The following is a 24,130-nucleotide window of genomic DNA, read 5'->3' on the forward strand; positions in this document are numbered from 1 at the left end:
AACGATGCCTGTCATAATAGCATTTGTTAATGAACTTTTTTATAACTGTGAGTAACCATCTTAATGCACTATTTCCTGTTCCCCACAAGGCATTTACAATTCAGTGTTTACAATATTCAGGAAAAGCAGAAGCAGAAAACTAAAGAAATCTGCCTGTCTTGTTTTTTCACTCAGAACTCTCAAGGTTTTACTTACACTGCATATTCCTGATAGGAATTTACTCCAAATAATTATACAGTAAAGTCTGTGGTAATGTTTTGTACACTATGGCATTGAAGCACAAGGTACTTCTCCTTCTTTGAGAGAAAATAATTCACATTGTACGTGCATTTACCTTAGATTCTACAACTGCAATTTTATAATTTGAAATATTATGCAAAATAGAATGCACAGCTAAAACATCATTTCACCTATCCTTAACAGTCAATCATTTTTATACTCTCTTTCTATAGTGTGCATGAAATACACACTCATGACAGTGAACATTTACATTACCTGTATTTTACAGATTACCATTCAGGATAAAATACTGCATGCAGTGAAAGTATTGATTTTCTTTTCCCTTTGGAAGCAATGCCAGCTTACTGAAAGCTATCCTTAGAGAAACTTTTATTAAACTTAAGACATGCCACTTAAGAAAACCAAGCCTTTGTACATGCAATACTAAGGAAATCTGCTACACAAATATTTCATAGTGCCTATGTCTAAACATGTCAGTCACTTTAACAGCTCTTTACAATAATGTACACACTTACAATAAAAAAGTCTGATTAAAGATCTAAATATGAATTTAAGCATAATACTATACAGTATAACTCCAGAGAAAAAGTAGGTTCACAAACAGCTTTTTTTCATTTACTTTCCTCCTCTGTTCCTTTTTAAAGTAACATGAATTTTCATACCGCAGTAGTTCAACAAGTAGCAAAGACAGAAACAGTCTCCTTCTCTGCGTTCAGAAAGTACAGAAACAATCACAAGTAGCAAACATAATTTAAATTAAATACTCCCTTCAGGTATGATGCCCTCACTGAAGGCACGTATCAACATCCACCTTTGGAAAGATAATGAAGTCCTTGCAAAGCAGTGTAGGAAGGCAGTTATAATCAGAAAGCTGCCTTCTGTCCAGGCACTGGGACGTGCTATTCTCTGGTGCTCCCCAGACCCACCGCCCAAGAATAAAGTGCCTATTGTCTCAGCACTGTACTAATTGTGAAAAAGCAGCCCATGCAGTAAGCATAATAATTATCCAGACAAACAAGCAAAGGCAATCAATGAAGGAATGAAAAGGGTAAAAATACAGGACCAAACAAAGCAACCCAAGAATGAAATTAATATTCATAATGGAATGCTAGCCAGCAGAAGGTCCCTTTCATGGCATGGCTATTGCATACAAGAGACCATTGTCCATGAGCAACAAAATCACTACATGGAGAAAACTTCATGTAGCTCTGCTGAGGAGAAAAGCTTTTCGTTCCCAAAACACTTGCCCCTGGCCTCACTGTTTTGAAATAAAGTTTTGGGCTCCTTTGCCCGACAACATTAAAAAAGTTGCCTCTCAGGGTCCACCCTTCCCCGAGCTCTGTAAGCTTTTTTTTTCCACCTCCCTGCTTTCATTTGCAGCTGTATAAATATGAACAAAAAAGCCATGCTCGTCCAAACAAAGAAAAAATGGACTGAATATGCATATCCTCATTAACTAAATTTAATTATGACAAGCGGCATATTAATCAGTAGTTGCTCCAGTTACTGCATTCATTGGAAGGGAGGAGGACTCCAAATTAAGGGGAAGCGTGGGGGACAATTGCATACTGATTAGAAGGCTGCTCACAACGTGATACAATACACTTTCTAAATAATTATTCAGAGGAAACAGAATAAAGAGGCAGATTGCTCTATTTTTAAGACCAACTCAAGAACAATTAGCCAAGAGCATGATGACAAGGCTGCTTTCTTTTTTCCCGTGACTGCTTCCACCTCCACATTCTCACACCAACTAGCTTGGCAAGCACTGCAAAATTTGCATTCCACAGGAAAAAAAAAAAAAATAAAGAAGATGAGAGAGACAGAGGAAGAAGAAAAAGGAGAAAGAAAAACCCCACAGTGTCCTTGCTGCAGTTTTAAAAAGAAGGCCCACGCCACTACAACAGCAGAGAAACCCTATCTAGCTGACTGTGATGTCCAGGAGTTCTGCGGAGTCACTGAGCTGGAGCTGGAAACTTTGCACACTCTGAACTTTGCAGCACGTGCATTGCAACAGTGAAGGAGGAGTTCAGAAAGGAGAAAAAAAAAAAAAAAAAAAGCTTCCAGGGAGGGGAAAAAAAAAAGTTATCACACCAACTTACCATCCACCAGGTCCTGGCTGACATGTCATAGCACAGCTGCCATTTTATGGAGCTGTCGGATGCTTTCCCTGCCATTACGCTGCCAGCAACCTTCATCAGATGCAGCTCAATGGAAGATAAGACACCTAATCAAGAAAACATCAGCAGTGGCTTGCTGGGCTACATGTAGGCCAATCCTTATCACACTGCATCATGGGAAAAGCTCCTTTATTAGCAAGAACTCCAACCTCACTGATATAAAGACAAGGATCAGTTTTGTTTTTTTTTCCTGGGGTTTTTTGTTTTTGTTTTTGTTTTGTTTTTTTTTTCTTTTTTGTCTGAAGGGATTGGTGAAACTAGCCAGCGTTCTTTGTGTATCATGTGTACACCAGTTTAGTATCTCACAAGTGGGCGGCTAGCTGCATTGCCGGGCTACGCAGCCTGAAGTTTATTTGCATTCTTCTCGGTTGTATATTGTTTGACATGGTTCGTGGTCAGCTCCGAGCATAAGAAAGGAGGGGATGGAAACTGCTCTGAATTAGTATCTCCCCCAACAAGGGCAGACGGGTTTCGGTGGGGGCACGGTCCCGATGTCAGGAGCGCACATGTGTGTGCAGGGACACCCACACATCCACACACATACACACACGCACGCATGCACCGGCGGGCGCCCCCGGGAACACACAGGTAGCAGCTGCAGCTGGATGCAGCAGGGGTTGCCAAAGGCTACAAACTCTGTTCTGGAACTGGACATATGGAAACAGTTTTAGCTCTTCGCAATCAGCCTTTAATGAGGAATAGGAAGGCTGGTAAGTCAGCACGAGTTGCAGGGGAGGGGGTGCGGTTAGGATTTCAGTGCCACAGAGTTTTCCCCCCTCCCTTCCCATGGATGCTCATGATCTCCTCTGCTCTGGATGATCTAGCTGGGAAGGGAGAGGCGAGGGGGCAGAGAACTATCTCAATCACTGCTCCCTCCTGCTCCACAGCTTTGGGTCATCTGCCTGTTGTACCTACCACCAGCAGGGAGAGAAGGCATTTTTCCTGCAAGGTTTTCCATGCAAGGCTTTTTCCCTAACGGAAAATTTGTGATTCCCTGAAGGAGGGGCTAGCTTAGAGAACAAATAATTCTGACTTTATTTTAAGTGGCAGAAAAAAATGAAAAGTATGTATATAAGCACATACAGGAAATCAATAAACCCTGGCTCACATTAAAGGGGATATACAGAAAGAACAGGGTTTGCTAGTCCTGGCTGAAGTGGTCAACATTAGTTTTACCGCTGCATTGCACATTCTACGTGTGCTTTAGTTACAAGTTCCCCAGTTTAGCAAAAAAACCCCATATTTCAGAAACAGTCTTTTTAAAATTATCACATTAAAATAATAACTGTAAACAAGCAAGTATTTCACAAGCTTAGAATCTCTCTACTGATCCTGTTTTCAGTTCGTGATCTTCCACATTTTGCTCTGTATTTTATACTTGAAAAGTCTTTGCAATTGACAGGCTCCTTATGCCGATTTGCCATAAGCCATAAGTAAGAATCCAGGACTATTGCCATACGGAAGTACCACACTATGGCACACACCCCCCCCACCAGGACTCCTCATTGCTGCAGCTCTTCTTTCCAATGCTTGCGTTTGCCTCTTTTTCCACTCTCACCAGCCTTTTTCCCTTCCATGAAGATCACCTCCAGAGTTAATCACTCGCGCAACTGAGAGCCCACTGTCGCTGCACCCACTGCAGCAGTGCAGCACTGATCCCACTGATGAACGGGGGTACCCATGCATGCACCCTGTTTCTGTGGGATGGGCAGTAGGATTCTCTGGCACAGATCTATCGCCTTTAGCTAACTGTCAGAACTGGCATCCATGGCCCATTTAAGCAGGTCCTGAAACAGTTACAGCACCTAAAGAAATGACTCTCTGGGCAAGTTCAGAGCTCTGGCAACAGAACAGCTCTGTAGCAACACCAGGTGCATCAAAAGATTAAAATTTGTTTCCCTTCTCCATGTGTGCTATTGAGGTCAGCTTGCTGCCTCAGTTTCTTGTTCTAAACACACTGATGAGGGCAGCATAAAAATATCCAGACACAGAGTTAATGGAGATTCTGGACATCCCAGTCCCCTAAATTTATATAACCGTTTTTCTAGCAGAGCTCTGTACAACAGATGAGGATGTTTCCCTCTTTGTCATTTCATCTAGGTCACAATGACAAATAGGAACCTGAGGAAATTTTGGATTATTGGAAGCTCTGCCTATGGTCAGCTGCTGTGGGATGGCTCAGGACAATTACAGTGCACAGGAAGTGTTAACTCCATCTGGCTCAGTCCCTACATCCTGGTCAAACAGCCTGGCTTTGTGGTAAACTTTATAAGGTACGGAGAACATTAGCAGCAGAGATTTATCCACTTGTCAGCAGGCAGTGTACAGTCAGATGTCCTAAATGGTTCCAGCCTAAATCTCTCCCGTGGCTTCACTAACTGGCTGATCATCATGGTGGGTCTGCACACAGCAGTCAACTGCAGGTGTGAGATAAACCTCAGCCAAGAGGAAGGATGCTACTGCTTACTTTCTTTCACTCATAACAATCATACTTCCCAGTCCAAGGAAACCTGGGACTAATGTGAAGAGGTGGATTTTTTCTGCAGTTTCTCACCCACTGAAGTCTGATTGCAGGTGAAAAGACCAACTGCTTCAGCCACTAATCTGCCTTACCAGGGCAATTCACAAATCCCCAGCAGCACTGTGATGGCTGGGAGTGGGAGCCCATGCTTTAGGTAATCATGAGCCAGTTCGCAGTGCTTAAAAGAGGATAAAAGTTTTATCGCACTATAGCTAGCTGAGAGATCCCAGGCTGCTCTTAGATGCACAGCCCACAGCAAATCCGATCTTGCAGCATCCTTTTCTACCAAGCCCCCTGCAACCAGTGGATCTGCTCCATCACAGAGGAACGCAGCTCCTGAAGCTTCAGGAAGACTGCAACACATCCCCTGTAGGCACAAAGACCACATGGATATTCACTTTTTATGCAGCCAGGGAAGACAAAGTTAACGATGGGTCTCCCTTCTGTTCCTGCCTGTTGCTTTCTTGCATTAGCTGAGGGCAGAATGGGGATTTCTGGCACCCAGAAAAACAACGCCTGCAGCACTGGTCAGAGTTTGCTTCCCATACATGTGCTGCTCCCATGCCTCCTCCTGCCTGCTGGGAGGTCTGCCTTTCTCCCAGCCATGTCTGTTTCACAGATGGGATTTTTTAAATGCTGTAATATGTAGGAAGAGATCTCATTTCCTATGCTGCTTGAAGATACAGTCATAAACAACACAGGGAGATATATGTAATCAGACAAAACTTTTCAATGACCTATTTTTCCTTTCAGAAAAAGACAAATTCACAAGGAAAGCATATGGTATTGCTTGTTACATAACAGCAATGCATTTCAAGGTTATTCAGACTTCTACTTTGGTAGAAGAGTGGGGTTTTTTCAACTGGAATAACTTAAATTTTTCAAGTGAGTTGGATTTTTCAAGTGGATTTGAATGAAACATTTTCTCTGACTGACCCCAATTTTTTGGGGGTAAGCATCTTTTCCCACATTTTCAAAGGAACAAAAGAAGATATCAAAATATAAAATTTGGTAGAACAAAAATCTGGTTCTTATTTAAGTGAAATCAGATGCAAGCAAGCTCATCCATTTCTAGATACCTGTCTTCATCACACATTTAGAAAATAATTGCCAGCCTGACTTTTCCCCAGGGGTTTTGTTTTCTCCACTGTTTCTCTGTTTCTGTCAGGTTTGTTTTCTCCAGGCTGGCTCAGCTTTTGACTCTACTCAAGGGGACATTCCCATTTCATATCCAGGAGGGAGCTAATGAAGACCACCATACATAATGAGCCCTCAGGAATCAATTAGTTTCTTTCCATAAGGTCCCAACACCTACTAACAGAGAGGCTCAAACAAAGAACTCACAGTACACGGCTCTGGCGGATACGCAGTGCTGGCATAGCGAGACCCAAACTGGTAATGCAGATTTAAGTAATTACAGAGAGCAATATCAATGTCCAGATTTTGGTATGATCTTGAAATCTTTTGGGTTTCTGTAGTGGGTTTTTTATTTTGTTGGTTGGTTTCTTTTTTAGTCTACTACTAGAAAAGTCCTTGATTGTCTTCGGAAGGAAAAAAACCAACCCAGTGATTCTGAAAAACCGCTCCTATTATTGTAAGTCTAGAGCAGCATTTTTTTCCCTGGTGGACAGAGACAGCTTAGTGTCCTGAGGCTATCCACAGTATGTAGAGACCTTTGCAGTGTTGGCGATTGCCTTTTCATGGCAGTCAACAGGCCTGTGGGCAGACACAGATCACAGCTCATATTTCCTTTCCATTATTGACCAGCAGTCCTGGCAAACTGGGGAAGTCCCAGGTGACTAGCATCTCTCAAATGTGACGCCCATCCACAAGAGGGGCCAGAAGGATGATCCAGGGAACTACAGGCTTGTCAGTCTGACTGCAGTGCCTGGAAAGGTCATGGAACAGATCATCTTGAGTACCATTATGTGGCACACCCAAGTATGGAGGACACACGAGCAATCAGGCCAACCAGCATGGGTTCATGGGGGGTGGGTCCTGCTTGACAAACCTGATCTCCTTCTATGACAAAGTATCCTCCAGTATCCCCCTGGAGAAACTGGCTGCCCATGGCTTGGATGGGAGTACTCTCCACTGGGTTAAAAACTGGCTGAAGGGCCAGGCCCAGATGGTGGTGGTGAATGGAGTTAAATCCAATCGGCGGCCAGTCATGAGTGGTGCTCCCCAGGGCTCGGTATTGGGCCGGGTTCTGTTTAACATCTTCATCAATGATCTGGATGAGGGAATTGAGTGCACTCTCAGTAAATTTGCAGATGACACCAAGTTAGGTGGATGTGTTAATCTGGTTGAGGGTAGAAAGGTGTTGCAGAGGGATCTGGAGAGGCTGGCTGGATGGGCTGAGGCCAATGGGATGACGTTCAACAAGGCCAAGTGCCAGGTCCTGCACTTGGGTCACAACAACCCCATGCAGCGCTACAGGCTTGGGGCAGAGTGGCTGGAGAGCTGCCTGGCAGAAAAGAACCTGGGGGTGTTGGTCGAATGTCAGCTGAACATGAGCCAGCAGTGTGCCCAGGTGGCCAAGAAGGCCAACAGCATCCTGGCCTGTATCAGTAACAGTGTGGTGAGTAGGACTCAGGAGGTGATCGTCCCCCAGTACTCGGCACTGGTGAGGCCCCACCTCAGGCAGCTGAGGGAGCTGGGGTTGTTCAGCCTGGAGAAAAGAAGGCTGAGGGAGGCCTTATCGCTCTCCACAATTACCTGAAGGGAGGTTGTGGAGAGGTGGGGGTTGCTCTCTTTTCCCAAGTCACAGGCAATAGCACAAGAGGAAATGGCCTCAAGTTACACCAGGGGAAGTTCAGACTGGGTATTAGAAAGAATTTTTACACTGAAAGAGTTATTTAGCATTGGAACAGGCTGCCCAGGGGAGTGGTTGAGTCACCACTCCTGACAATATTTAAAAGATGGGTAGGTGTAGTTCTTAGTGATATGTTTTAGTGACGGTTTTTGTCAGTGTTACGTTGACGGTTGGACTAGATGATCTGAAAGGTCCCTTCCAACCTAAGCAATTCTATGATTCTAACTTTATTAAGCCAGCCATTAGTGGAACCAAACCATTGCTACTAATAACAGACAGCTAAACATAGATCACGTTCACCTACTGCCTCCTGGAGTTCTCACACAGATGCCCCTGCCCACTTGCACACACGCATTGCTGCTGGGCTGAGGTTGGAAGACCAGCCCGAGCTCTTTACTTGGACGTGGGATGTTGCACTGATGCACCAAAGTCTTTCAGGTAGGTTTGGGAATCCCCTCCAGTGATCCCTTGTTTCACCAGTGCACATACAGCCTTGCTTCAGCCCTTCATAGGAACCCAAAAGGACTGCTGGTCTCCAGAGTCTAACTGTTCTTAGGAGACGTTCACACACTGCCCCTCAGCGTGTACTTTTCCTCTTTCCTCTGCTGTTTTCTGATAAATATTTTCCATCCATAGTCATTGGCACCTATAGAACCCATTCACATAGACTTACACAGAGAGGTCCTTTATGGAACCAGGAATTTTCATGTCTACGAAGGGACCACTATGTGGCTACAGAAGCCTGGCAACCCACTGCTTTCCACTGAGTTATGTCCCATGGAAAACATAGATTTGATGATTCCTTCATAATGTGGTAGTGGTGGTGAATAATTGCTATTAACTTCACGTAGCCTTTCTATTTTTCCCATTTGACATTAGTAAAGAGAAAAGCAAGGCTTTAAAAAAAACAACAGCCAAATATTAAAATAATCAAACCATGGCATCATTTGTCCAAGAAGTATCTTTGCTCACTGCTAGAGTGATGAAAGCCAGCATTCTTATGAAGTCCTTTACCCGGCATTCTATAACCAGACATTTCCACCTTAGCACTTTCTTTCTTGTGGATAGACATACTTCCTCTCTTCTGGAGCTTGAGTGCCCAAGAAGTGGCAGAGTACCTCCAGGAACGTGGAGAGCTCCATAGTTAAGTCACAAACAGTCCTGGCTAAGAGGAGACAGCAGCAGCAGTAGCGGCTTCACGGAAAGTAATAATGAAGGCTGATGTGGAGGATGACTGGCAGCATCTTTCCAATATCCCTCCTTTTGCTCCCATCTCGAGTGCCTGGTAGTTTTCCAGGCAGAGCACAGCAGTTTTTGGGCCAGGCAGAAAACAGAGGGCGGCAGGTGCCACCTGGGGGTGGACAAGCTGGCTTCCAAAATGCTGGAGACCCAGTTCCCGGGCTGATGACATTTGGGAAAGAAACTAATGCTAAACTATTGTTTGCAAGTAACTTTTTGAAGTAATAAATGCTAAGTGCTGACTAGCAAAGTAGATATGGCAAAACAGTTAAGTGAAAACTACTGTTTTTAAAAGTATACAGAGGCAAATATAGTGGTTTCATTTGAAAAACTAATGATGATACAATATCAACATGTCCACAGAACAGCTGCAGCTTATGTATAATACATTTGCGTGCTATCATAACTCACAACCTAGACAGAAGACAGCCAGTGGTGGAGACATGCCCAAAACTGGAGGGTTCAATTTTATGTTCTAAACCAGCCCCAGAAAATGGTTCATTTGCATTATTTCCAGTTAAATAATTTATGCATAATAATAGACCAAGGCACAATAAATCTGAACACTAATATTCTAGCATTCTGCTAAATTTATTTTTTTTAAAAGTTTATGAAATGCAGTATGTGAGGTTTTTTCATTTCTGAAAAGCTTCCCCATAGTAAAACCATTATTCAAAGATGGAGGTGAAGTTACACTTGCCATTTTCAAGAAAAAAAATTTTTGATATTTAAGAATTTTGTGTCTCACACAAATGTTCTTTATTCACTGCATGCCCTGTTTCATGAGGAGGGTGGCTGTTAGCGTTCATAGGACAATACTCCATCCATCTCATTTGTGGATTGGATTTCATCCCCATGAGCCATGCGAGAATCATAGAACTCTGAATTGTATCCCCTGAGATACAGTGCTACGAAGCCCAGTAATAAATGGAAGTCATTATGCTGCTTGTTCACAATCTCCTTAGAAGCAGGAATGGATTCTTTTCACCGCCTCTTTGAAGAGAGGGGCATACTGATAGGCTTCATCAAATACACTGCACTTTTGTAACTGGATGTGGAGCAAGCACTTTGTTTACAGCACATCTCCAGTTCAGGGCCTGCTGAAACAACCTTATCGACCAGTACCAAACCCCCAGCTTAGTGCTCACTGTGCGCTGGCATGAACAGCAGTACAACCCAGAGGGTTCTGTAGAAATCAGTGCCCCTCACCCAAACGTCACTGCAAATGTGGCCAAAAGCAAAAAAAAAAAAAAAGAGAAAAGCAGATTGCTCCCCTTTCCTAGGGCACCATAAGCAATAAAGGTCTCGCAGCGTCCCCAGAGGCACCGGTGTCACACTGTGCCCACACAGGCACACCAAGTGCACCCAAGGTGGGCGGGGGTGATGGGAATGCTGCTGCCCCTCAAAGCCGGCACCCACGACTGGGTCATGTCACATGTCACTTGTCCTATTAAGAAACTGTATATGCCACACATATATAATTTCCCAGTCAGCACAACTGCTGCTGTTCTCTCAACTAGCTCTGCCTCATTTCTTGTATATCTCACAATTTTTAATCAGTTCTTGAATTCTCCAGCATAATATAGTTTATTAGTGGATGTATTAAATGCTATAAAAAAGTCTAGATGGTTTTCCTTTCTTTCATATGCCTTGAAAATCAATTATCTGAGAAAAACGCAGGCTAAGAGATTTCCTTTTTCCTTTGACACAACCCTATTGCATTTTAGCTGCATTTTACATTCACTTCCACAGCTTTAATTGTTCACAATATATCTTTTTACATTCAGCATAAGTAGCGATTTGACATGAGGGGAGGCTAGCTCCAAGACCTTTGCTGCCTTTTCTTCCCTTTTAACTCAGGTGTTCCCTTTGCTTGTAACCAGTCAGAGGTTGGTAACATTTTGCTCCCAGTTTGACTAAGATCTTTTTTTTCTGATTTTGGAATTCTGTGTGTGGGCTTCAGGGGCCACTCTCCCTAAAGCAAGCAGGTCTGACCCTCAATCCATAGTCACCACATATGTTGTTGCTTTTCTTCTGTCAGCTGTTTAGGTGTGAGGACTACTTATTCGTGGGTAAGGAGGTGTGGAGGTTTGATTCAGGACTCTCTTCAGCTAGGCATTGTCCAGGTAACCTCTTGGTATGGCAGACCATAACAGGGATGGGAAGAACATGACAGGCGACTGGCTGAAGGACAGGGATATTCCCATGTGGCTCCAGGCCCTGACAGCAAATGCCTGACGCTCACAGAGTAGATGGATTGTACATGGTGGGTGGCTTGGTATGAGTGCTGGGCAGGGACTGAAGAGGGCACAGCTGGAGCAGAGAATATGGTCTTTACCAGTTTTACTTGATGAAACAAAACTTAGGAAACAAGAGGCAGAGAAAGGGGAAGACATGGTTCCAGCTAGATTCTTCCAAGAATATTTTTATTTTGTTTCTGTATTTCATTCCAATGTTTTTGCTGAAATGACATTAAATGGGTTTGGTTTTATCTAGACACATGACACAGATATTAGAGTCTCCTTTGTTTGGGGGGCATCATGTAGCTGTGTTGCTGAGAATAATCTAGTGATACCGCTGTAGCTACTGGTTTATCTCTGAGTAAGATTTATGATTATCTTCATTCCACCTGGCTGCTCGGGTAGTAATGGTTAATGATTTCCCCACAATGAGCATTTTCATGATCTTTCACATACTTCTTCAGTTTACAGGCCAAAAGCCTGTTTTGCTTATAAAGAAAAAAGAAAGCCACAGAGGCAGCAGTTAAGCTGTATGTCGTGTTTGGCATTATTGCATGGCTGCAATTGACCTGCCCCAGTTATATTACATAGCAGAGGTGAGAAAAAAGGGAGAATAGGCCAGGGCTGGGAGAAAATCTCATACGTGAAAGATCTAGGATCTCCATTTCCTATTAATTGCTCTGGACTGATTAATGTTCTTGACAGGACCTTTCAGCAAAACAGTCACAGAGGTTGTGCTATTCAGGAACTGAGCATACGCCTTCCTCAGCATAAGGGCAATTCCTCTTTGGTCCCCCAGTAGATCACTAATATCCCGTGCAGGATGTATAGAAGCAATCTCTGTACATCAATTTTGCTTGCAATGTCTTAGTAGGTCTTTTTGTGCCAAAGTGTCTGCCCAGTTGTTAGAAGGTTTGTACCTGCCACGTTCCTTTCTTCAACAAGGTGGGCGCCAACACATTCCCTCCTGCTCGGTTCTGGTCAGCAGCTGGCAGGTTGGCAGTGCCCTAACAGACTTGCTGATTTTAGACCGTTATTCCTCAGGTTGGAGCCTGTGGTAGGCAAACCAGGTGGGCAAGGGTCAATGCAGGCACATTTTGCCTGGAGTTTTGATGCAGGATCACTGAACCTCAAACAGTTATCTGTCTTGTGCTAGACGGGAGGGCTGAGCTTTCCCAATGCAAGCACTAGCTGGACTGAGTAGTTCTCAGTATCCCCATGACTAAAGACTTGCAATTCATGCGCTGAATATTAGCAAGACCTGGTAGTATACTATTGTGATTTGGTACAAGTTTTGACCTCCTTGTTTTGGTTTGGTTTGGTTTTTTTCCCTATGTATGTTTTTGCATCTTCCTTTTGTCCAGTTTTGCTATTAAAAAGTTAGCAAACTGTGGGTAGAGCATGAAGTAATCCAACAAACTGAAGAATCCTCTGCTGCCACATTAGATACCCTAAACCTGCAGGAAATGGCAAACATGGTGAATGAGAAGCTCACAGGGAGTTCACCAACCCAGCATTGGGAGAAACTAGCCACATTTCTTTCATTTCATCATCTTTCCACACCCCAACGGAGCACAGAATAGCAAATTATGACAGAGAAAAGCAAGCTATGTCTAAATGGAAAGAAGCGTAAAATTTAATTCAGTTCCCATCTGGGGAAGTTATTAAGCGTCTGAAAATGAATCTAGGATGTCAGCAGAAACTATTTTTTAAAGGGTTTTTTTTTCTGAAAGGCCTTTATGTAATAATGCAGCTCTATTGATCTACGCAACTTACAATTCTAAGGACCTATTAGACAAATTGGATGAATAATTTTAACCACCTAGCCACCCTCTCTGGGTGATAAAGGATACAGATTCTTACCTTCAAAGTCCCATTGGCCTTTGTGAAATAACTACACAAAATGTATAGATAGAGACAGCATATCCCGCCAAGAGCTCACTAAATTAGTAGACCTACAGTTGCTGTCCTCCTCACAAACTAATTTTCCAGTGCTTTTTTTCCCATCTATTTTATACAATAAATAAATAGAGCTCAGTTTTCTGCTCAACTCAACCATGGTAATACAATATAGACCTTCACATTCACAAACTTTTAGAATTATAACTGAAAGTCTGTTTAAGATACATTTGACAAAATCTTTACGAGACCTAACAATGACAAGCGAACTTGTGGAGTAATAGAACAGTCTCAACAGTATTCTCCTAGATACAGTCATACTACCATCCCTCTGGTCCCTTTTAAGCCATACATTAATGTTGTTTATCACATATCTTTTATGAGGAAGCAAATTCTCTTCCACCCACAGCCATAATTTTTCTCCAAAAATTTGGTGAACTGAAACAATATGCTAAAAACCCAATCATTTCTTCCTTTACTCAGAATCATCCCCAAATTACTATAAGAAAATTTGCAATTGTTGACTTTCTCAAGCAAAAGAGACGCAATTCTTGACATAAGTGTTTTAAGTAGTACTCTGTATCATCTGCCTTTCAGCCTAAGACCAAGTCAAGATCTACTTGGGCGAGTAGTAGTTTTGTTCAGACTTCTCCAAGACTGTGAAAGTATTCATACACATCCATACATGCACACTAATTTCAATTGCGACAGATAATTTTTTCTAATTAATTCTAATTTAAAATAGGATATCTAGAGAGTCAACACATCTTAGATGTATATTAACCTCTGGATTTTCAATTGTCTTTGAGTTCGTTTTTCAGAAAACAGCAGATACAGTTTAATGGGAACACTCTCTGAAGTGTAGAGATCTCAAATTGCCTTGCTAGTACATTCAAAAAAAGAATAATCTTGCTGTTTTGAAAAAGGCACATGTGGGATATCTGATCAATTGGACATGACTGTGGCTGAAGTTCAGCAATTCCAGCAATGATCATTTAATTTCATTCATCAATCTTCTTAAGTATCTGTAGTTTTGTCAGACTTGAAATACCTAATTTCTGAAAAGTCAAATCTCCAGGGAATCTGCAGGAAGACGTGGGAAGAGTGGACTGCACCCATTCATAGCTCAGCAGTTCCATGTGGAACCTCCAAGGAGTTGTGCTTAACAGAGGAAAAGCATCTGAACTGACAGTAGCAGAAAGGATAAGGAGAGTAATCTTCACATGCAGGCTTGCTAACACCACCACTGATTCTTGCATCTCTCATTACCACTCTGAACAGGAAGCATCTTAATAGCGGAGAGAATTCAGAGTCACGTCTTGGAGGAACAGCTCTTTATGTCTGATTCAGAAGCTTAAATCAAACCAGACGCGCACCTTCAGCCCCTGATGTTTCTAAATGCCTTTCTAGAATTACTTTTACGTTTGCTATGAGTATACGGCTGGCCTGCACACCTTCCTACCATGTTCTGGGAAGGATTCATCAAAACTTTTTCTGCAATGATGCACTTTCTTACACACTACAGGGAACAGTACAAGAACCAGCATCGCTGACAGAAAGTTTTTGGTAATATATTTGCCGTCAGTTGAAATGTATAGTCAGAATTCTTGTTTTGAGTACCACAGTCAAAATGAGACAGGCAAGACACTTCACATTTTGAAATCTTTCTTCACCAATTCTTAGGGTTTAGGCAGGTAATTTCAAGCAATCCTGTTACAATGGATTAAATAGTTTCTACTTGCTTCCTAACCTGCAATAGTGGACTGTGATCCTAATCTAGCCCTTGTGTGAAGTAATGATATTCCTGCCAGTTTTGGACATCTCACCACTTTCACAGTTATTCTTCATTTAAAATTATAAACTGATTTCCTCATACAAATAAATTTATTTCTTGAATAGTATTATATTATCTCCCTTTACATTTGACTGATTATAGATAAAATTTTCTCCTTTCATATAAATTAATGCATCATTTCAAAGATTAGTGGATACTAACGCATTATTTTCAATAGCTTTCTTCCTTACAAATGAGTGAATATGGGTTTTTTTCATCAAAAATGCTAGTACTGCCAAACGAAGATAAACTTAGTGACAAAAAGATCACCATTTTTACCAATAAATAAAATGGGTTTTTTTTACATAAAATGGTTCTAACATATTTCATCGTGGCTTGCTGTTAACATGAAAAAACCTATTCGATGGCACTAAGCATTGACTTTCATGCCTCATGCAATACCAACAGAGACAAACTAATAAACAGAGAGGAAGTATTAGTGATAGAGAAGATAAAGGCTTACTGAAATAACACAAGCATGGTTGCAGTGCTGTTGAAAATAATTGATTTTGGCAACTTGAGGTCTCTGGGCTGCAAAAATGTCATTTCAGAACCACTTAGCTAACAGCAGAGCTGTGTACCTAAATAGACATTCCAAAAAATACTGATGAAATTCCAATGAGTAGAAAGTCAGTTTGGGTGAGAAAATAAGAGTGAAATGGCATTGATTAAAAAAATGTGAAAAACGTTGTGTTGAGAAATTCTTCAAAACCAAACGTCTTCTTGTAAAAAAAGTCCAATTTAAGCTGTCATTTTCTAATGAAAAAGCCTATGTTTATACTTTCTATCTAGAGCAAATCAGCACAAAATTTAGATGTTCAATAGCATTCTGATTTCATTTTCTGAACAGTCATAAATCAGGTCCTGAAAAATACTTTATTTAATTCAGTGTGTGCATCTCCTCATATTCACTTACTGAGGTTCAGACATATCTTTATCCGGGAGAGCTGCAAGTAAATCCATGTTTATGCAGCAGATACTCAGAGAAACACTATGTTGCTGAGATGCCAAATTATTTCTAAGTTCTCATTAAAAAGGTTTACAATGTTCACATGGTCACATTCCTTCTCCTTTATCTTGTTCTGAGAAGCTACACAGGTTGTTGAATTGACCCTGTAGGACTTCTCCATCTAGGTGCTCAGTAGAACATCAGCAAAATTGAGTTAGCATTTCATATCTTAGATTTTATGTGAATCTTTCAGAAAACTAGCTCTTTTAGAAGTGGTTTTACAACCTTTGCAACCTTTTTTTTTTCCTTCAGCTATAAACTCTTGCTTGTCTTTTGATATCTGCCAAGCTAATCATCTGCTGCCTAACTGGAAGAGGACAGAAACGTGGAGTGCTTGAATTTCATCTGAAATCAAGCATTTGTTTCAAGTGACAAAAATTTAGAGTCCTTTGCCCTGAGAGAAGATTGCAGAGTCTGTCAGAGAAAAGAGAAACTCCTGCTCGGGTGTCTCGCCTGGGGAAGCAGCCCGGTGCCCAAGCTTCCTACAGGGAAAACAATTCCAGCTGGATGACTCCGCTGCATACAGAGCCGCTTCCTCCCTTCCCGTTATCAGCATGGGAGCCAGCTCCACCACACTTCACGGCCCAACTGCTTCCTCTGTCGCTACTGTGCCGGTGACAAATTTTATCTCCCTGACTTCAAGAGGTCCTCTCCCAGCTACAATGAGATGCTGCTTTGAGGTACAGAGGATGGTGCTAGATTTCTCTTTGTACGAAAGAGCGAGCGAGAAGGAGGAAGGGTGGCAGAGCCACACTGTCACTCATAGGCTCCTCCAGAGCCCCGTCCCTGCCTGGTGTTCTGTGGCTGACCATGCTGTAACTTCCTCTACCTGAAAACAACACTGGGATAATAAAACACGCTTTATCTCTCACACAAGGTTCCTGACTCTTCAAGATGCGAAATTAAGAACACTTGCACTGGTGGAAAATGCACTGCATCTCCTTTCCCAGTCAACATATAGAATCATAGAATGGTTTGGCTTGGAAGAGACCTTAAAGACCACCTAGTTCAATCCCCCTGCCATGGGCAGGGACACCTCCCACTAGAGCAGGTTGCTCAAAGCCCCATCCAGCCTGGTCTTGAACTCTTCCAGGGAAGGGACATCCACAACTTCTCTAGGCAACCTGTCCCAGTGCCTCACCACCCTCACAGTAAAGAATTTCTTCCTAATATGTGATCTAAATGTCTCCTCTTTGAGTTCAAAACCATTCGCTACATGTTGCGGTGGCCTCTCCCTCCCCAAGGATACGAAGACACCACCTGTTGTATTTGCCCCTGTAAGACTGTTTTTCCAGAGTTGTCAGATTGCAAGATCCTTTGACTAGTCTAAGAAAAAATAGATTCTTGGTTGTTGTGTTCTGGGAGTATTAAGGTATGAGGACAGGGAAAGCATAACCTGGTATTTCAGTGTTAGGATTTAACACTTTGAAGTAAAGCTGAAGAGCTAATCTTTCCTGCCTAAAAGAATTCTTACCCTCTCTATTTGCTGAAGATGTTCTACTAATAGTGAGTGAAGATATATACAGTTAAAATTTCCAGTCCTGGCTGTTAGTGATGAGTAACCAGAATTCTTCCCCACTCAGACATGAACTGCATGTCTATTTTTTTGTAGAAATATGCCCTGAATATGCTACTGCTTAGACTAGCAAGCTTGGATGCAGAAGAGTATTTTCTATTTCCCTGCAACCAGTTTCTGTACTAAAGGTATATACATAAAACAACATTTGAAAATGAAATAAATTTAAATGTCAACATGATCACACAAGGTACACTCATCAATTATTCTTTTCTTTATTGTAATCCAAATTCAAAGGCAGAAAACTAAATACAATTTCTTATATGATTTTTCTCCTTGGTCCAGATATGCATCATCAGTGTATCCAAAAAGTTTGTCAGCATGAGCTGGAAAATACATATACTTCAAATTCTAGTCACCTATGCACTCCTGGGTGTTAGGCAGCCCAAATTCCTTATCTGGCCCACAGGATATGGCCATTTCTTCTGAAGTGGATTATCAGGCTTCTGTGATGTGGATAATATGTCTGTGGATATGTATGGATAATGTAAGGGAAAGGACAGCATTTGAAAAGCACTCAGCGTGCGGTAGCTCAGTAAGATTAACAATAAAGAGTGCTTAATGGAACTACTGCACATTGTCTGTCAGGGGCCTTGATGGCAGAGTCTGCATCCATTTTGGAGATGAGCTGGGACTGCCCAGCTTGCACGGGTGTTGGCCTCAGGCAGAGGAGGAGCGGGAGTGCAGAGGGGTGATGCCAGTATTTCAACTTGTGTCATTTTAGGTGCTCTCCCTGTCCTGCCTGACTTCCACCTGCTGACCCAGAAGAGGAATGGCGTCCCATCAATGCTGCGTTGAACTTGCTGCAGCCACCCCATTGTCACAGCCACCCTTAGGCATATGTAAGAGCAAAAAGTACCAGCATCAGTCTTCATTTTCCCCTAATTCTTGGCAGTCTGGTGCTGGGTCTCTAAAACCTCCTGTCCCTTGGGACGGGCCCCAAGGGTTGACCACTGGGACAAAGCGCAGAGGGTTTAGCTGTGACTAAGACAAATGCTAATACCTAATTGCAGTTTGAATGCTAGCAGGCTAAACAATTTTCAAGCAAAAGTCTGTAAAAAGTTGCCTGATGAGCAGCAAGAACAATAAGAGGAAAAGAGGAGTCAATTAATAATGAATGAAAGGATTCACCATAGCACTTGTTCTAATCTAAACAGGAACATAAATACAAATATTTACAGGCCAAATTTCATTCTCAAATGAGAATAAAAGATTTGTAACAAAGACTATTGCGCAGTTCTAACCTGCTTATATTTTGGGAGATATTTTGCACTGCCTTCTCTTAATAGTTTCTCAGCATGAATACTAGTTTAAAGCCAGGATAACAGATCACAGAAAGTAGCTGTCTGTAAGGAATCATAACTGAATGGGGATAGTGTTAATGTGGCCTCACAAGAAGCAGTATTAGGATTCACACATGAACCAGTGCACTCTAAAGAAAATAATTTGCTGGTAAAACTTGCTGAACACAGCAATAAAGGAACGGCTAATACAGTTAATAAGCTGGACCTAATTCAAAAGAATTTGCCTTGTTAAAGCTAAATGCAAAGTTACACATGGGAACAAAGAATGCAGCTAAGTCTGGGGAACCAGAATTTAGAAATATAGTGGGCAAAATCCGAGAATGGTGTTGCAGCAAAAAAAAGACCAAAATTATCATTGAGTGAATAATCAGCAGATCAAGCTGAAGTAGGAAGAGGATTTTACTTCTCTGGGATGGCATTGACCACAATAAAGCTCTAAATGAAATATTATGTCTGTAAATTTCTTTCAAATGCCATCACATGACAATAACATGAACATTATTCAGTAATGCCCTTCAGCAAGACTGTAAGTGCATGTTCACTTAGTTTATCAAATACATATATAGCTAAAAGGCAATTTCATTTTATGAGTAAGTTTAGGTAAAGAAAACGCTGACTGCTCAAAGATCCTTCCAGTTAGAAAGAACAGCACAAGTGCAACACATTCAAAGGAAAAGCTTAAAACTTCAAGTTGGAAAAGAGAACAGTGAAATACTGGGAATGGAAAAAAGTGACAAACTAATTAAAGGATCAGGCTCCCAAGGTAAATGATGGATTTCCAGTTTCTTGACACCTTCAAGAACAGTTTTCTAGGAGACTGAAGAGGAGTTGAGTGAAATTATATTGTCTATTCTTCATAAGCTGGTTAAGATCTTAAATTTACAACTTATTTATGCAGCTGTTGTGACAGGTGAGCAAAAACTATAAAAAGTTATTTCCAGAAGGAAGTTCTGCAAGACACTGCAAACATGGCTTTGATGTCTGAACAGAGGCACTCTAGGTTATTGGTCCACCAGCCTAAGCTCTTGAAAGGAAAAACAACAGGAAAGGGAGAGACTACAAATTTTACAGTTATCTCGGAAAACCAGTTATCTGTAGCACAACTGATTTCCACATTTTATCTTCTCTCCCCAAAGAATAGCAACTCCTTTCAGATCTATGATGCAAGTAACCAGCGTGAGGGAGAGAAGATACATTTCTGTGAGTTAAGGAGTATACGTGAAGTATTTGGAGAAAGACTCCTTCTCAGCCACAAATACCTATCACGGTACATTAATCAAACTTTTCTTTTTTGTCTTCTCAGATCGCAGTGTTCCACTCTGTGTGTGTGAAACAGCACACTGACATGCTCCTTGAACGGGTTTTTGGTGTATATGAGCTAAAAATATGAAGTCCAACATAACTATTAGCACAAGACAGCTCCCTCTTTAAATGCTCGTACGTATGCAACTGCTGCAAAAAAGAGCTGATGAGTGCTTTCAAGGGGTAACTGTTTACTCCTTAGTGTCGTAGGCTGCTGCACTTCAGCGCACACCCGACCCCCTCGAAGGTCCCTCCTTCCCACCAGTTTACCTTTCTGCTGGTGGGATGTGCCTACCTGCCAGCCAGGCCTTGCCAAACCTACCAGCAAACTTCCCATTCCTTGCCCACACAAATTGTTCTTTATTTTCTCTTACACAAAGACTCCCCCTGCCTCTTTACCGATGGTTACCATGAGAGTTGCCAGTAAGGCTGGGGGTACAAGGCTTCCACTGTTCCCCTCTTTGCAAGAGCACAATGTGCTTGCTTTAGATAAAAGCTCTGCCTTTCTCTTCAAAGCAAGATTCGTCTCCCCTAACAGGCCTCTGCCCTTTTTACTTAGCAATCAGAACAGACATCAAATGCGTTTTACATAACATTCTTTTTTAAATCACTTCAACAATTTCTGATTTTACTATCTGAGAACAATAATGACATTATATGAAGCAAATAAATTGGGAAAACTTACTCGAAATATTTTCTGCAATTACAGTATTTGAAAATAACTTTTTCCAGGCTTCAAAACTTTTTAAAAATATAGCAAAACATAAAAAGATTAATTAAAGATATCTGTGCAGTTATTTGGGCATGTGTCAACTCTATAAAGAAAACTAGACATGAATAATGAAGGCTGACAGAAGTGCAGGAAGCTGGAAGGTTGACAGCTGTTATTTGTACATCAAAATAAACTTTCAGGAATTTAAACAAACAAACAAAAATGTACCCATCTTTAGGAACATTTCACTTTCTATAGTCACACCTCAAGAAGAGTGTCTCAGAAGATAAAGCCATTTCAAAAATACAGGAGAACTTTATTTTCGGAATAGGGTTGTTTTTGTTTATTAACACCACTTCCAAAGTGGCTTTAAAAAATGGGATTCCATTTTCCTAGAATATAATTTTGCAATTTTAAGCTTCTGTATAGATGGCATAAATTTTATGGCCCCAAATTAGAGAAAAAAAAAATTTTAAAAGCAAAAAGCCAAAAGACAGAAAAATCCTGGGACTAGTTTAGTTGATAAAATCCCTGACACATGGCTTCCCTTGTACCTTACCGGAGGTAATGTTATCCATCCTTCAGTTATGATAGTGCTAAAATTGTACACCTGGATACACATTTTCACAGATGCTGTGAAAAACTACTCTCTAAGATAGTTACACATCCATCAGTTTACTGATACCAGCTCAGAGCCCGGAGAAATCTTGGTCTTTAGGAAGCCCAGCCAAAATGAGTGTTAGATTCACTAGTCAGACCCCTTAACCCCGAATTCTGTAGCAAAACAAATGTGATCAACACATTTGTTGATTTAGAAATTTGATTTAGAAATGTGATCAACACCAGCATAGTAAGTTGAACTTAGTTACGAACAGTATGTAGAAAACTAACATATGTTCAATAGGACCTTCAGATATTACTTGCATTTAATATTTAACTCAAGGCAAAAAGCACGGTAGTTATATTTTTACTTAAAGTCCCCAGCTGTCACTGAGGTGTACTTTATTTTCCTGTTTCTCCCTTGTTCATTTAAATCAGACACTGCTGCCAGAGAGCTGCAGTGTAAAATTGTCTGAGAAGTGTATTACTCGAGTGTATTACTGCCCAGGGAAGTGGGGACACATGTCTCTGAGCACCCTGGGAGCTCTGGAAATCCAGTATGGGATTACGGCCCGAGCTGCTGTGTCAGGGAATGTGGCAGCTCACGCCAGGGAACGCAGCTTCCACCTTTGGCATCACAGCTCCACCCGGGAAAACCAGAGGTCACACGGAGAACTGAAGGCAGATCTTCCGAGTCCCAGACTTGTGGTCTAGCCCAGTGAGTTAGTGCCCATTAGCTATCAAAACAAATTATCAAATTTCACCTTTGTTGGGCTCGAATTACTGCATTGTCTGCACTTACACCGCTTGGGAAAAAACAGAGGAGCCCATCACCCAAATGGCAGCCAGCAGGCTGTGGAAGCAGGGAGTTTGGCCGCAGCTACAGGGAAGTCCTAGGTTCATGGAATAAAAGGGAGGTTGTGAAGCATATCCTAAACAGCAAGATCCTGTTATATTTGGGGATAAATTATTACTTAAGCTGGAGAGAGTCATTACTCCTCAGCAGCACCTGTCCAGTTCATTTTATGTTCAGCTCTGTGCGACTGAAATATAGCTTTTTGGCTTACTGCATACAAAGCCTGTTGCTGCACGTGTCTGATCTTAAACTAATCCTTCTGCAAAGGGAATGTTTTTGAGAGGGGAAGCCTAATGAGAAAAATATTGTGAAACTAGAGGACATACAAAGAATGTGCTGTGACTGATACAAATTCTGGCCTGTTTTTTTTCACATTAGCTTAGCTATATTTTATTCAGACTTAACACATCCTCCATCCTTCCTCAAGCCTGTTTACTCAGCTGGATATCCACAGGGTCCAATTTTCCCACCAATTGCCCTTGCACACTAATATAATTGCGGCTCATATGGGTAATTGGTCAGCCTACAGCAGTGTTTGCACACATTTGTTCATCTGCACTACCTGGCAGCCTCTTAAAATGAATTTATAGACTCAAAGTACTGTTGAATACTTTATTTCATTCAGTTTATAAAAGGACAAAACACATCAAGAAATACTTCCAGGAGCTTTAGGCATTAAAAATACTGCAGTGTACACATTAAAATTATTTTTATGGGCAAGTGGGAATAGATCTCTGTTTCCACACATCAAAAAGAAGGCACACACTCACACAAGGCAGTGGTATCTAATTTGTAAATACTAAACTGAATAAATTTCATAGCAGAGATAACTAGATCTGAAATTATTACGTGGGGAAAAGAGGCCCATTGAAATTTCAGGCAAGAGAAGCTGAAATTGTTGGCAGCAGGTAAGAACAGTTTTTTTCTGGAATACACACAGAACACAGAATTTTACAGATCGGTTTTACACTGTTGTGGGAGGATCAGTATGGAAGTGATTTTTATTACTGTTATTACCAGAATCCGGTTCTCGGGCTGAAACAGAAGACACAAGTTCTGTGCCACAAACCGTCATCATGTAGTTTGTGCTCCCTTATTCATGAAGTGCCACAATTCAGCTATTTTAATCATTTCCTTGCAGGCATAACCACTGGCTTTTTTCCTTTGGCCCACTATTCTTGCAGTGTATCTTCCCAGGTGTCGAAAATCCTCCCTTCTTCTACAGCTGAGACTACTACTCACATCATATCCAGCAGCTTCTATTTAATTCCTCTCTGTTACATTTTTACTGTGGCCATTAATATTTCTGCACTTCTTTTTACATGCCTAAATCCGGTATCTCATTTGAAAGAGACCAAAATGTGCAAAAACACTCTGCAATGAAATCTGACATAAATTCACACGTACACAAAACAGAAGAGTTGCTGATTCAGATCCCTTTAACTCCCTCAAAAAGTGTTCCAAGAATGATTATGTATGATCTAATACAGTGTATCAAAATATACAAGCCAAAGACTAGAAAGAAAAAAAAACCTCTATTTTTGCAATTTGAAAAATGGCAATTTGTATAACTTTTAGTTTATACCTACATTAGAGGCTCCTACTCTGGTAGGGGTTACAGAGAACTGTAAACTCTTGTCTTGGCACAAATACATGAGAAGCTGCCTGGGTCTCCTGTGCTGGTACCCCCTGATCAGCACAGTTTAGAGATTTGGTTGTTTTACCTTACATAACAAGAGCAGAGAGCAGAAAAAAAAAAAGGGGGGTGGGTGGGTGTGTTAATGCATTAGTACAGCTGCATAC

General features: G+C 41.5%; 1 protein-coding gene across 3 annotated transcripts in view; it reads right to left on the reverse strand.

The window, feature by feature from the left end:
* Positions 1 to 2,438, reverse strand: part of NFIB (nuclear factor I B) — a 277,138-nt gene extending 274,700 nt beyond the window's left edge. For all 3 annotated transcript variants that reach the window (XM_074166084.1, XM_074166081.1, XM_074166080.1), the window contains exon 1: positions 2,343 to 2,438. In XM_074166084.1, the coding sequence (XP_074022185.1) occupies positions 2,343 to 2,438 (96 nt within the window). The remainder of the gene's footprint in view (positions 1 to 2,342) is intronic.
* Between the last annotated feature and the right edge of the window lie 21,692 nt (positions 2,439 to 24,130).

Source organism: Numenius arquata, chromosome Z (genome assembly GCF_964106895.1).
Source record: "Numenius arquata chromosome Z, bNumArq3.hap1.1, whole genome shotgun sequence".
In the NCBI taxonomy this organism is placed as follows: domain Eukaryota; kingdom Metazoa; phylum Chordata; class Aves; order Charadriiformes; family Scolopacidae; genus Numenius; species Numenius arquata.